Source organism: Actinia tenebrosa, unplaced genomic scaffold (genome assembly GCF_029948245.1).
Source record: "Actinia tenebrosa isolate PJP-AT-01 unplaced genomic scaffold, QUT_ActTen_1.0 PGA_scaffold11__36_contigs__length_13525064, whole genome shotgun sequence".
NCBI lineage: Eukaryota > Metazoa > Cnidaria > Anthozoa > Actiniaria > Actiniidae > Actinia > Actinia tenebrosa.
The window spans coordinates 8,933,338-8,949,083 of NW_028292571.1; the positions used below are offsets into that span (position 1 = coordinate 8,933,338).

At 35.7% G+C, this 15,746-nt stretch overlaps 1 protein-coding gene across 2 annotated transcripts in view; it reads right to left on the reverse strand.

Moving 5' to 3' along the window:
• LOC116286928 (paired amphipathic helix protein Sin3a) overlaps nucleotides 1-15,543 on the reverse strand; it is a 35,141-nt gene extending 19,598 nt beyond the window's left edge. Inside the window, exons 1-13 of one of the 2 annotated variants that reach the window (XM_031693524.2) lie at nucleotides 15,503-15,543; nucleotides 11,124-11,352; nucleotides 9,562-9,607; nucleotides 8,156-8,227; nucleotides 7,948-8,054; nucleotides 6,372-6,567; nucleotides 5,243-5,365; nucleotides 4,045-4,098; nucleotides 3,725-3,811; nucleotides 2,747-2,782; nucleotides 2,541-2,573; nucleotides 721-840; nucleotides 56-143 (exon numbers count right to left, since the gene is read on the reverse strand). In XM_031693524.2, the coding sequence (XP_031549384.1) occupies nucleotides 56-143; nucleotides 721-840; nucleotides 2,541-2,573; nucleotides 2,747-2,782; nucleotides 3,725-3,811; nucleotides 4,045-4,098; nucleotides 5,243-5,365; nucleotides 6,372-6,567; nucleotides 7,948-8,054; nucleotides 8,156-8,227; nucleotides 9,562-9,607; nucleotides 11,124-11,296 (1,135 nt within the window). In that variant the 5' untranslated portion in view covers nucleotides 11,297-11,352; nucleotides 15,503-15,543. The remainder of the gene's footprint in view (nucleotides 1-55; nucleotides 144-720; nucleotides 841-2,540; nucleotides 2,574-2,746; nucleotides 2,783-3,724; nucleotides 3,812-4,044; nucleotides 4,099-5,242; nucleotides 5,366-6,371; nucleotides 6,568-7,947; nucleotides 8,055-8,155; nucleotides 8,228-9,561; nucleotides 9,608-11,123; nucleotides 11,353-15,502) is intronic. The other variant, XM_031693525.2, reaches the window with a different exon arrangement.
• Between the last annotated feature and the right edge of the window lie 203 nt (nucleotides 15,544-15,746).

The window sequence follows — 15,746 nt, forward strand, 5'->3', positions numbered from 1 at the left end:
GTTTCAGGGTAAGTTGGTTGTTGCAGTGTTTGATAAGAATCAGTTGTTTATTTACCTGCTTGTTTCTTCAATGGAGGTGCATAATCATGGCGTCCCTGGTTACCCATGTGACTCTGAATGCGACCAGATGCTGCAATCAATCCCTATAACATACAAACAGAGTATGATTTAACGAGTACTATGCTCCCAGATACTCTTTCTCAAACTTAGTGGAAGTACAGTAAGCAATGTGGAATGAAAAATAAAATGAAAATAAATGAAAGTTAAAAAAAACGTTTAGATACTGTATAGTAGGGCAAATCTGGTTTACAGCAACAACGCAGTACAACAATACTATGATACCTGGTCATTGCCACTAAGTAAATCACGAGTAAAAAAAAAATATATATATATGTGTATATATACAATATGCAATTTCTTTTATTATTTCAAGCTTTTTACTGAAGTTAGAGTTGGAAATTTGATTCTATAACTTGTCACGATATAATATTTGGTCAACAAATAATGTTTATTATTATTATTATGTCATGATCACCAGATGACTATTCCTGGTATAACCAGGTACACTGACTACACAAGGTTGAAAGGTCATGATCACCAGATGACTATTCCTGGTATAACCAGGTACACTGACTGACTACACAAGGTTGAAAGATCATGATCACCAGATGACTATTCCTGGTATAACCAGGTACACTGACTGACTACACAATTACTGACCTGTGTTCTTATTCCTGCTTGGTTTCCTGATGTAGCACCATTAGCATCAGGAAGGAACTGGCTGAATTCTTTCAGGAGATCCTCCTGATTTTGGAACAGCTTTGCTACTTGTTTGTAGACCTGAGAACAGAATAGATGTCACACAACACATAGCATGATTGACATTATCATGGCAATACACAGCACTTTATTATACACTAGACCCCTTGCATGTGATGTCAAAGCAGCTCAATTTGGAGGACGAAACAAAAGAATTTCAATCTCATGAGAACTGTAAATCTATTAAGGGTTATTGTTATATCCTCCAAACGAGCTGCATTCCAACATGCCGCAAGGGGTCTATATCATATCTGACAATGGCTGTAATAACCTTTACCCAAGATATCATCACAAAACCCAGGGTTTCTGCTACATTTTCGTTACAAAATTCAAGGACTTTTTAAGCACAAAAATTCGATTGTCAAGGACAAAGCTTTTCGTATTAGAACGTGTTTTAATTATTGATTCAATGTTACAGTGCAGCTAATTCAGCCGGGGCCACGTCCACCAATAAAAAACGATCATGACACGCAACCAACCAGTAAACAAGCAACCAGAAACTCTTCAATCAATTTTAATCGTTATTTATTTTAAAAGGTAAGTTAGAAATAACATTAAGTTTGCATTAAATTCAAGAAGTATTCCAGGAGTTTTGGTGTTTTCCCCTATTTTCAAGGGCTTTTCAAGCGCCCTTAAAAACGTGTTTTCAATTCAAGGACTTTTCAAGGATTTCAAGGAGTAGCATGAACCCTAAAAACATGCAGGAGCACCTGTCTTTCAATCCAGGTCTTTCAATCCAGGTCTTTTCGAACCACCTATATACACTTTTGCTCCACATGTATACACATTCGATCCAATACAGTTATGAAATATTTTATAGATGTTTAGTGTTTTCTTTCGGAAATATTACAGAAATATCACAGAAGAAGTGAACCAATTCAGCAAGTAAACCAACTGAGGGAACCAAGTATTGTGTTTGATGTTTTATTGCTTACAAAGTTAAGTTAGCCCCCATAATCACTTCCAACATAAAGTCTTTAGCCAAGAAAAAATGTTTTCTCCCTGCATGTACACAGCATATAGGACTTGTTATATGATTTAGTTACATACGTGGATCGAAAGTGTATATACGTGGATCGAAAGTGTATATAAGTGGTTCGAAAAGACCTGAACCTGGTTCAAAAAGACCTGGATTGAAGAGACTTTGAATAAAAAAGACTGGATACCCATATTCAGTTAATATAAAACCACAACACACACTATGTACATCACCAATATAATACACATCTTAACGCTGGTTTAGACGGTACGATTTTCGCCTACAACTATCGTATGCGCTCACGTCATGACACCTACGATTGTTGTAGCTTCTTGAAACATGTTTTAAAATCCTACAACTTTTTTCAGTGTTGCACACGTCTGTCGTAGGCAGGTTGTAGGCTTAATTTACATGCTATGACTCGAGTTGTAGGATGCCGTGAGCGTGTTGTCAAGGGCGGATCCAGCCAAAATTTGGGGTGGGGGGCTAATTGAGTTTAGGGGAGCTAATTGAGTTTCTTCTGTCAACACAACGGAAAACAATAAAAAAGCATAGTATTTTTCTGCTGAAGGGGGGGCTTCAGCCCCCCTTTGCCCCCTGGATCCACCCTTGGTTGTATACGATAGTCGTAGGCGAAAATCATACCGTCTTAACCGGCCTATACACATTCTGCAATCAGACACAATACCACCACAGACATTAATCATTTTCATAGGTTAGCCTGACAAAAACCTTTACTTACTTCAGTAGCAAGATTTGCTTCTCTTAAGTAAATCTAGAAAGAAAGAAAAATGTAGAATGTAGTTTACTGATCATTTTTCAATAAAGATTTGCTTGATGGTTCGATAGCTCTGCCCCAGAGAGTCATTTCTCTCAAAGTAAGTAAAACTTTTTTAACAGGTAGAATTCATTACTATAATATTACTGAAACTTTGTTTAGGATATTACCTCTTGCTCTGACAAAGGAGTTCCTTGCATTGCAGCCTGTAGGGGGAAAGAATTTAATAAGACTTTATACAGCCAAGCTGTATTGTATCTAGATTGGCCTAGAGTAATGAGCACAAATAGAATGGTTTACTTCTTGAATCCAGATAATGATGAAATGGAGTTATGATATGGGATGGATAAATAGGTTGCTATCAATAGACGTCACTTCCGGTAATAGCTCTTTTTTGATGGCTTGTAGAATCCTGCAGGTTGTTTTTATCTCTTGTTTTCTGGTCTGATGTCGTGAAAATAGTCAAATACAATAGTTTGAGGACTTATTTTGATATGTTTTGACTTAGCATTCGTTAGTTGCCCCCCAGTCAACTGCTTTTTTGCCCCCCAGTCAGCTCCAAAAAGTCACGTGATTGATAGTAAGTAATAGATGGAAGGAAGGGATGATTGAAGGAAGGGTGTTAAGCATAGGCCATATCCACTTGGCCCTAATGTTTTGTCATTTCAGACTGAATGACATTCTCTAGAGTATCATATTTTTGATTAACGGTCATGCATGAGACGACACTTGAATATGGATTCTACTGATAGAAAGAATTTGAAGGGCGGATCCAGGGTTTTTTGAAGGGGGGGTCTCAGGGGTAAATTTTGTGGGCAAAGGAATCCCAGTCGCATTTTTACCACAGGAAGCCCATTTGACCTCAGGAATGACGGGGGGGGGGGGGGGGGGGTCGCAACCCCCCTGGATCCGCCCTTGAATTTTCATTCTCAAGAGTGACACATTGTCTGAAATGAGTAACAGATGAATGAAATGGCCCGGGTGGGAAAGTTGAGGGATAGATCGACGTAAAGCAGGAAAAAAGAAAGGATTGATGGGCCAGGGTGGGTTCAAAGATGGATCAACAAATGAATAAACAACTTAGGTGTTTTTTGGGTGTGGGAATGGATGAAAGGGGATAGAAAAGGTGATAGAAGTTTGCAGCTGACCTCTTTTATGTTTTTCTGCTCTTTCTGGTAATTGTGGAGGATTTCCAAGAAAGCTTTATAAATTTCAGGTTGGCCTTGGAATCGATTCTAAAAAAAACATAATCAAAAATCTCAGGACTTGATTCCAAGTAAAAATTAAATACCATGAGAATATGAGAACATGTTTTAGTGTCATGTGTTGACGCTTAAGCGATAACGATGGTAATGGAAAATTCAAACAAATTATTAAAATCAAATGGAGTTTTAAATTAAATCTCACAATTTTGTATGCGGAAATAGAAAAAAGAAGTTCCAAGTTGGAAGAAAATTCATTCAAATACCTTAATTTTATTGACATAATTTATGGCATGGTTGAATTCAACAGGTTGCTGAGACTGAAGAAATAACAGAATATATATATATATATATTAATAAAGATACTGGTACAGTAAGGAAAATTGACTGACAGGGCCGTAACCACGACTTTTACAGGGAGGGTGCACATCGAATAAAATCGGATCATTGATCGTTTCTTTTAAGAAACCAGAACCAAAAAAAAAAAATTAATAATAATAAAATAAAAATTAAAAAAGGTAACCAAAAGAAAGCAGAACCAAAAAAAAGGAGATGGATGAGTGAACCTTAAGCTTTTATGGGGGGCTGCACGTGCACACTGTGCTCCCCCCTAGTTACAGCCCTGAGTGATTACTTGATACCTGGTTAAAGAAACATCTAAGAAGTACATCAATAATGTGATTGTATGTTGGAGACAACTGATTAAAGCAAGTTCATCTCATATTACGATTATACCACTTGAGCATTAGACCACTTGAGCTTTGTTGTTGCATTTTTGAATAATTCATGTACAATGTACAAATAGCTCACATAAGTTACTTTGATTTTGATTCCATAAATTGTTCTAAAGATGGCCAATATGTCCCAAACCTTGTCAAAAAAATAAATATTCTTAAAAAGTGGTCACACTTGCTTTAAACAATTGATAAACTAGTTGTCAATGTCTTTTTAAAATAAATTGTCTTGAATCCAAGGCTAACATGAAAATAAAATGCCACAAATTGTATTGAGAAAATTGCGATATCTTTATACCAGGGTTGGTGCTGAGGTAACCACTTAAAATTCAAGGACTATTCAAGGAGTATACAAGGACCCAAAAATGAATTTTCAAGGAGTATGTTCAGCTAAATATGCCAATTTTTACACGGTGGTTGCACATGGCCAACTTTCAGATTTTCCAATCTTTCTGACTAGATCTATTTCAGAACCATGCAAGTAATGATCAAAGCAAAAACTTGAGGAGTTTTCAAGGAGTTTTGCTAAAATCGTAGTATTCAAGAGCTTTTCAAGTGCCCTTAAAAACGTGAATTAAATTCAAGGAGTTTTCAAGGAGTTTAAGGAGTAGCATGAACCCTGTTATACATTTACATGTTAACCTTGCATCCACAACACTTTTGAGAAGGGTTGATCATGTTCAATATTTTGAATACACTATTAGGTAACATGTTTCTGTGCAATACAAACCTGATTCTGTTGAGATGAATTATTTGACTGGTTTTGTTGTTGGGAATGTGAATGCTGCTGTTGCTGCTGCTGTTTGGCAGATTGTGATGGGTATCCCTGGTTTTGGTTGCTTTGGATTTGTTGCTAAAACCAGGAAAAAAAATGATTAAAACAATTGAATAGGTCCAACCCTGTACTAGTGAATGAGTCTGTAGCTAATGCCCATGGCAGTCGTTAGAAAGCAAAACTGTTATCCACTGGGCTTCCTGTGGAAATTGTGGCGATAACCGCATGGTCTGTGTTAGTTTGGCAAGAGTTTAGTGACTTTATTGTGTAATAGTCCCCTTCACAGTTTCCTGCACCATCTTGAAACGTAGCTGTGCCTTTGCATCGAAGCGAGACGAATGGTGAGCTTGCAATGATAGAGACATGAATAACTGTTCAAGTTGTTAAAAAAGATCTCTATCATTGCAAGCTCACCGTTCGTCTCGCTTCGATGCTTCATTTCAAGATTGCGCAGGGAACTGTGAACAGGTCTATTGAAATCGGAATTAAAAATCGTTTTCATGGAAAGGAAATAGACGTCTTTGCAGCGGTGATATTCACATGTACTGGAAAGAATGCCTAATTTTCCTTTTCGGCGCTCGTCATCACAAGGAATACATGGTGTTGGATTGTGTTATGGTCACCAAAAAATTTCAACATTTAGATCAATTTCTTTAGTTAGCTCTTAAAGTGCCTATGACCCCTAACTCAATATTTTCAGCATTGATTCTACATGAAGTAAATAGTCGAATGGTAAAATATTTTAATATGATTTGAGTGATGCATCTTGGAGATATCAAGGCTTATACTTCAAGTATGCTATTCACTCGACTCGACTATTCACTTCTCGTAGAGTCCATGCTGAAAATATTGAATTTGGGGTCATAGGCACTTTAAAAAGCAGCAAGAAAAGCTTCAATTGAGTTTGAAAAAAAAATTCTATTTACAGAGCCAACTAAAGTAATCCTGTATACATTTGTTTAAAAGTCAGCACATTCATACAAGTTTTCTTCCAGGTTTTTGGTGACTGCAACGCTAGTTATACTAATGATGGCTAGCGTCAAAAAGGTGAATTTCAACCCAGGTAAAGAAAGTTAATACTTACCACTTCAATGGGTAGGTTTACTCCAGGGCATATCTGAGTCAATCCTGTTGGGGCAGTGACTGATACACTGCCAGGATCATGGGCATGGACTTCTATCTTGTACCCAGGTGGAAGGAAAGTATTGAAGCCAACAATTAGTTCTGGGTGTCCTTTGAACAGAGTGGATACCCTACTGATAACGCCAGGGGTGTCAATACTGTAGGATATATAACACATGCAAGGTATTAATAATACTGTTTTTACTCAGGCTGTATTTCTGTCTGTCTCTATTAGCCATTCCGAGGTTGAGAAAAACTGGGATGAGTTGGAACTGCAATACATTGTGAGACTGTTTTAGGGAACACATTAACCCTTAACCTTGCAATGGTAATACATAGAGGTTTAGGGGTAATCAGTCAGCTAAGCATCTGATACGGCTGTATATTTTTACGAGGGACTACTGATAAGTTGTTTATCATTTACTTCTGCAAATAAATGCTCGAACTCTCTCTAAACCCCATCGTACCCAGCGCGAGCAGATGAGAAGTGCTGATATCAGGCACGTTCTTTTTTTCCATATCACGCATGTTCTTTGCAGAATGAAATGATAAATAAAGACAACAGGCATTGCACTTGGAGAGACCAGGTTTCACACTTTGATATGATAACTAACGATGTTAACAGATGTTTACTTCAGAGTTTTCTTGAAGCCATATACAATAATATTGGTTTCATTCCTGACTAACTCAAGCAGATTATTAAAAGTGGACCTTATGTCTTTTCAAATTGGAATCCCAAGCAATGTACTGCTCAATATTTAGAGGCCTCTTATGAATACAATTAAAGCAAATCTTGGTTGCATTTTTTTAGAGTGAAAAATGACCAAAGTTTGTGTGAAACCAGAGATAAAAATGGTAAATAAATGTGTTATGCTCTTTAAACAAACTCAAGTGAACCTTGAATCACCTCTAGGCTGTATTGTCAGAGCTTAAAAAAACGACCAGACATCAGACAATGTCCGCCCAGAATTGGAACTTGTCTGGTCAAGTCTTTGTCATGCCAGTCATTTTGTCCAGTAACGTTGAGCCAGAAATAAGGTATGACTAAGCTTAAACTTATTAGGCCTGTGATCATGACCAGTGACTTATTTTATAGGAAGTTATTTCAAGCCCTATACTGTACAGTACAGCCCAAAAACATGGGAACATTTGATCTCGAGCAGATCGCGGGCAGATTGCACCAATTGCCCGTGATCTGCTTGCGATTTGTTCGCACCTTTCTTTATTGTTGTTCGTGATTTCATCGCCATCACTGCGTGCTCGCGAGCAAAATGCAAGCAAATCCTGACTTAAGTTTTCTCTTCCACAAAAATCTGTTCCACAAAGATTCTGTTTGGTTCTATCTTCGAGTTTGAATATTTAGCCGGTTCGAGCTGTTTGTTCGGTCGATTCAGACAAACAGACAAAATTCGGAAAAAACTCGGCTGAAGTAACATTTAACACAACGCAAAGATTTCAATTAAACTCTAAAGCGTTAAGTTTGCGATAAATGTTCCCATGTTTCTGGGCTGTACTGTATCTCTCAGTATAATACTGACCTTTGAGACTTGAACTCTTTCATGATATCCAGGAAATGGTTATAAACTTGTGGTTGGTTACCAAACTGCAGCTTCACCTGGTCCAGATAGGAAAGAGCATCTTCCACCTAAACAACAAATTACAAATTTAAGTTCTAATTGAAAGGTGAAAGGTTCTAAACAAAAAGGTACTGTAAATCAAAGGCTAAAGTGAGTGATATCTACAGACCTTGAGCCTCTGAAACTGTTGTTGCTGCTGCTGTCCCTGGGTTTGTGCCTGGACATGTGGATGTGTTTGACCCTAACATGACAAGTAACAAAAGTATTCAAATTTATTCTGCTCGGGGGTGGAAATAGGGTCTACGAAAACAAGAGGTTTGCACTGGACTCCCAAGAATAAAATCAACGAGTATTTAAGGGCAAAAATTTGAATCCTCATTTGTTTAAAACTTTATTTGTTGTTGTGAAAAAAAGTTATTTGTTTGTTCAAATTATATTTTTACTGCATTTTATCATTTCCTCATCAAACCTCACAGCATCGACAGAACATTTTAAATTTTCAAGAAGTACTTAACAGGGTTCCCAGCCATTTTGAAAATAAAAATTTCCTGACTTTTCCCTGACTAAATAACAATTTTCACTGACCTTGTTGAGCCCCATGGGTGAGCATGGGCCACATGCCTAACTTTTACCTAGGCCCCACTCTTATCATATTACACAGGATACCCAGTGTAATTAAACTGTCCGGTATAAATGATACTAAATACTTCAATATTTTTTTCAATATTTGCAAAGAATTATCAAGTCTATCTGAAAACTGCAAACAGTATGAGTATCACACAGATACTCATGGTTAACTTTAAACAAAATTTCCTGACTTTTTCCTGACTTTAGGTGAAAATCGCAATTTCCCTGACTAAATAAAAAATTCCCTGACTTTTCCCCGACCCCTGGGAACCCTGTTTAAGGACTTTTCAAATATTTGTATTTTTTTCAAAAGCTTTTCAATGACTTTCAGGACCTCCTGAAACCCTGGAAACAGTGGTAATTCCATTTAGTTATAACAGGGTTCGTGCCGAGGTAACCACTTAAGATTCAAGGACTATTCAAGGAGTATACAAGGACCCAAAAATGAATTTTCAAGGAGTATGTTCAGCTAACTATGCCAAGGTTTCACACCGTGGTTGCACATGTCCGCCTTTCAGACTTTCCAATCTTTCTGACTAGATCTATTTCAGAACCATGCAAGTAATGATCAAAGCAAAAATTCAAGGAGTTTCGCTAAAAGAGCTATTCAAGTGCCCTTGAAAATGTAAATTAAATTCAAGGAGTTTTCAAGGAGTTTAAGGAGTAGCACGAACCCTGTTATAATTTGTTTGATTGAAGTTACACCTGACAGTCTATACTAGTCATAATGCTAGTTACACCTGACAGTCTATACTAGTCATAATGCTAGTTACACCTGACAGTCTATACTAGTCATAATGCTAGTTACACCTGACAGTCTATACTAGTCATAATGCTAGTTATGCCTGACAGTCTATACTAGTCATAATGCTAGTTACACCTGACAGTCTATACTAGTCATAATGCTAGTTACACCTGACAGTCTATACTAGTCATAATGCTAGTTACCTGTTGGTGGCCTTGGCCATGGTTTTGGGCCTGCTGAGCTTGTACCCTTTAAAAAAATCACAAATATTCATTCTCAAGAGAATAAAATGACAAGAGACAAAGATGAAAACAAATGTGACCTGGTACTGCTATAAATATGTATGAGCTTTCACTGTTGTATTGCATTATTGGCAACGAGACATAACAGCCAAAAAAAAAACAAAAAAACAACAAGCCGAGTGGATCTGCCAAAACTAACGGAAAGAGCGCACGCTTGTTGATGTCAGCTTTATTTGTCTGTCCTCTTATTGATGATAAAAAAATAAGCAATCAGCATGCAAGAAATTTGTAAGTTATTGTAAAATATTGTTTGTTAGATTCAACCAAGAGGGCAGCTCCATATGAAAACCACCAATAAGACTCTTTAGCTGTAACAGGATATTTTCCCATTTTCAACCACATGTCATTCTCTAACATCTTAGTTAGTGAGTAAGCGAGTGACACATTTGCGTATTCAGGCCCCTCTTAACTTGAATTGTTTCTTTGCTTCACGTATCCACAAGTTAAAAGGGTGTAATGATAAAAGCATAGACTGCAATGGAAATATCGAGGGTTCAGATTATATGGGTGCATTTATAGCCCATAATAATGATTTTAGTAACTTTACTTCAAGGATTCTAAATGTTTTAAAGTGTATATCAAGGAAAAAAAATTATTTTCAAACTCACTTATATGTGAACAGTGTAGTGGTATGGTTGCAGTATTTTTGTACGTTGACTTCTCTTTTCAGAGAAATAAGCATTCGAAATATCAATATGCAAATGAGATAACGTAAATTCAAGAATGGGTTACATTTTGCAGTGTAATTTACGACAAGCGTTCTGAAGTGAAATGACCTAAAAGTGTAAAAGCCATATATTTCAGTTATGAGGATGGTTTGCAAATGAAAAAAATACAGTACTTTCAACAAAAGCATTTTTGTATAACAAATTGGTCTTGAATTTATGCCATCTCATTTGCATATTCATATTTAAAATGTTTATATCTCCGAAAAGAAAATTTGACATACAAAAATACTGCAACCATACTACTACACTATTCACACATTAGTGATTTTGAAAGAAAAATATTTTCCTTGATATACACTTTAAAATTATTGTTTACTTTAAAAAAGAATACAGTGTCAGTGTAGGGAACTGAATACCACAAAGAACATTTTACAATAACTTACAAATTTCTTGCGCGCTGACTGGTTATTTTTAATCATCAATAAGAGGACAGACTGATAAGCTGATGTCAACGAGCGCGCACTCTTTCCGTTGCTTGTTTTGATCACTAAATCGTTTTTCGTTATTGTAAAAAACAAATAGACATCAGTTTTTTATGTGTCTGTCCTCTTATTGATGATAAATTTTGTCATCACAAAGTAGTATGCGGATCCACTCGGCTACGGCTCGTGAATCCACGCTACTTTGGAAATGTGATGACGAAATTTCTCGTCAATAAGAGGACAGACACATAAAAGACTTTCTACCTGCAAAAATCATTATACTAAGGCATTTTTTTAATAAGAAGATACTTACTGGAACCCTTGTGTTGCCATTTGGGGGGTACCAAACTGAGTTAAAGAGCTTGCAATACTATCTTGAACATTTTCAAATGAAGGAATTCCTCCTGGTGCCGGAGCTAGAACTTGCTGGAAGCTACGGCCCCGACCAAATACTCCCTCATGCTCGTCTGGTCTACCTCTCTTCATCTCTTGTACATGGACCACATCAGAGATATTAGCTGAGGTCACCGTTACATATGATTCTGTAGAGGTAAAATATTCAAATATGATACTTTAGTAATCATAATAATTTTGACCAAATCAGATTTGTTAGCAGAGGTAAAATGATTAAACACAAATATGACATAATAATACACACCATTATTGGCACAAAATGAAATAAAAGCTACAATAATACATGCAATTTTTGGTATAGAATGCAAACAAAAGTTCTGCAAGAGGAACAACTTGATCTCTCATGACTTCAAGTATCGCTCATTTTTCACTTGCTTAGCTCTTGTTTTCACTTGCTTAGCTCATTACTCTGTGAGTCTCAAAGAGATTGCCTTGGAACAAGTCTTTAGCAAACAATCTGTACTAGTTTCATGAAGACAACTTGCACTAACAGCCAGTCTATGGAACACTTTACCAAGAGAAATTAAAACATGTACTAATTTTGATCACTTTAAAAATCTCTTAAAAACATTTCTGTTCCGCGATGCTTACAAGTTGTAATATTTCTATTTCAAATTTGTAGTGATTGTTGCATACGTTAAGTGTTACAGATGGACTGAACATTTTTTATATAATATGCTACTAATATAGTTTATAATTTTTCACCTTCTTAGGTTTTTTTAATAAAATTTTATTTGTATATATTTATCATTATTATTTTCCTAGTTGTTAAGCGCTATAGGGTTAATGTATATAGCCCTATAGAAATTTAATTATTATAAACAGGTCACATAACCTTACCCCCTTGAAAAAACATCAGTGACAAAACAAACAGAAATAAATGGGACACCTTGATATTAGTAGGAAGGTGAAGTTTAAGCTTATATTGTTAACAATAGGAAAAATGGCATTAAATATAAAATGAATGGTTTATGTATTTTCTGCTAAAAACATATCAAATTAGTGCAACAAGCATGTACTACAGGGCTCAAAATAGCAGCCTTCCAATGGCCAAATTTAAAGTTTGACTGGCGAAAATTATAATGAACTGTCAAATGGATTATACAATTGCAGGCGACATTTACTGGACATCTTCTTACACTGTTTTTTTATCTGGTGATTGTTCCTATTCAAAAATGAATCTCCTTCATAAAATATTACTGGTTAAAAGAGTGTCCTTCAACTTAAGCTCTCCACTTTAAAACCCTCCGTTTAATTTGTGGATGCAGAAACGTGTACGTTCATAACTTTTTCGATTTTAATACTCTGACAAAATAAATGTCTGCTCAGAAAATTGATTCAGAAGTCTAAAAATAGCATAAATTAATTTTGCCGGTAGTCTTGTCCATTTCATGCGTCATGCCATAAAAATAAATGGCAGGTCAAAATTTGTTTCACCAGTCAAACATAAAAAACAGTGGCAGGCCAATTTTTTCTGGTATTCTGAGCCCTGTACCAGTTTCTAATTCATGGATATGTGATGTGTAGAAGCACTTATTCCAAAAATGGAAAGGTAAAATGGTGTGTTTTGACCTTTTTTCAAGATACTGAATCTTGAATATAACTATATTGACAAGTTTTCAAAAGAAAAATGGCAAAGACCAAGTTTCGTACACATAAATTCAAAACTCAAAAATTAAAAAAAGCTACCAAGAAATTTTTCATGACATTTAATTTAAAAATTATTTTAAACATCTAAAAAAAATTTGAGAATATGATCAGAATTCAGTAAATTGCAATTATACAACAACAACAACGACAAACACTGCTTTTTCTACAAAGAAATTCCAAAAATTCCATGTTTTTCAAACTTTGACAAAAGATTTCCGATTACATGGGCCCAGTCGTACAAAGGGTAGATGGCAATATCCAACGAATAAATGCTTATCCACTGGATAAGTTGATATTGTTATCCAATAAATTTATCCACTATATAAAATTTATCTGTCTGATAGTACTATTCGCCCTTAGTACAACCAGCCCTGGTCCCAGTTGTAAGAAGCCTGGATAGCGCTATCCAATGGATAAATCTTATCCAGTGGATAAATATACTGGATAACAGCACTGACTTATCCAATGGATAAGGATTTATCCACCGGATAGCGCTATCCACTCTTCATACAACTGGGCCCTGTTGGGTAAAGAAAATTTATAAAGAAAAGTATAGTCAAATCTAGATTTTTGAGGTTTTGCGCTATTGAAGTTCAAAATTTGTACGGAACCTTTGAATGTCAACAAGCATAATAAAGCACAGGAAACCCAACATCTGAAAAGTGCTAGTAATATACACAAATTTGCCATAGGGCATGTTGGATTAAATAAAAATAAAATAAATAGGATTTAGCTGTGGCATTTCTACAGAGTGGCTGTTTATCCACTGAAATTCAAATTGGAATTTAGAAGTTGATTATTGCCAAGGGAGGAAAACCCTTAAAGTACAGGGGAGAACCAACAAACAACTCTACTCATATATGACACCAAAACTGGTGGGACTCGAACACCCGGGTTACATTGATGAGGGGCGAACTCTTTCACCTCTACGCCACTCATACTTCTCATGATTACTCTTATGGAAACTTCATGATCTTGAGCTGCCTATTGAAATGTGTTGTCAATCAAAAGTCATCTATCAACACCTTTAGCATTTTTGAATGTCAGATACAACTACTGAGTTTGTTTTATATAGAAACATGGCTATATTGGTAAATTTGCAAAAATTTAGCAGTTTACTTAATACAATACCGTTGTTTGCATCTAGGCACAAACACCAGACATCAAAACATGTTCTAACCGGCTCCAGAAACTTGTAAGCTAAAAAGTCAACGTTAAAGGCAGTCCTGTTTGAAATTGACAAACATTTAGTTTTTAACCAACAAACAAACAAGTTTTAGGAGCCAGTTAGGACATATCTTGATGTCTGGTGTTCGCACTTTAATGCAAACATGGGTAATATTGAAATTTACAAACATCGCTCAGGCATTTTAGCGAAGCTTCAGAATGAAAAGTTCTTAAATAATTTTGAATCGATAATGATGAACAAGAACACCAATACTTTACATCTGAAAATTACAAAGTGTTTTACCATTCCAGGTTGTACTGGGGGATCTAAAATTAAAATCCCTTCAGATAGTTCAGATTTATTATAAATACAATGCATTAGAAATTCAAATGAAACCTTAATAAACAACAAAATATTTTGGAAAGGTACAGTTACAAAGAAAAATTTTTTATTGTAAATATAAATTTTTTAAAGATCTGTTATGTAAGGGAAATTTCAAATGTACAAATTCAGTGACATTTACGAATCAATTTTGATAGTAAAAAAGTTATTGAGATGTAGACTTTATCGAAGTAGCAAAGACTTGGACAGACATGATAGCTTTTTTGTGGAATACGAGGGATAAGCGTGGGTGTTGATCACATCCAATGAGTATGAAAAGAGTCTACAAATATATTTGCATGACTGGTCCTTAGAACGAATCTTGCACGTCACATAACACAAAAACAACTCAATTAAACCATGCCAAAACAAAACAAAAATTCGAAAAAATATAGCTAAGAAGAAAGAGTATTTAATCTTTGAACAGTTATTTCATATTCTTAGAGAGAATCTCAAAAGGAAAGGATTTTGGTGTTTTGATTATGGGCGCGAACGTTTGTGTTTACTTCGACAGGAAATAGATTAAGATTCTATGGTACGACGTTGTTTCTGCAGAATTTAACCAAATTGAACGCATTTTGCAAACGAAAAACACTCCATACAAGTTACTTAAGAGTCTTTTAAGAGTCCACATTGCTTATTTAAACATTAAGAGGTCATAAATGTGAGTTTTTTAGCTTTAAACATACATTCTTCTCAGTTCATGTAATGACTTCCAAACATGGATTGACATAGTCATCTTTGGTCGTAAACACTCGTTAAATCGATAGAATTTTCAATTTTTTCAAAGAAATCTAGGTCATTCCTTATGGAATGACACTTTTCTATGACTCTGCGAATAAAATCGATTTAAGAAAGACAGTTTTAAAGCGATATTTACTCAAAAACAATAAGATACCGTGAAGTCACAGAGAAATACCACACAAACATTACCACTTCCAGCGATAAAATTTAGATTAGATTTCAAAATGAACACACAGCATTATCATATAGGCATCTAAAAATCTTATGGTGGAACCAAAATAATTCTGGAGCTAAGGATGGCTAAAATATCTTAGGATTTAAAGTAGAAATCTTACCTGAAAACTCTTTCTCTTGAATCTCTTTTGGTCGCGTTTTCATCGACGGAGCACAGCGTGACGTCATCGAAAGATTTCCTTCAATTTCGACCAATCAGAAGGCAGGATTTTAGATTCAAATTCTTGGCGCCCAATGTACCACGTGATCATAAAGTCCGCCTACTGCTTCCCTTATATGGTACTTCCGGCTCTATTTAAATAATAGCTTCCCTTGTTGTCATAGAAACTAAGGTTTCAGTTTCGG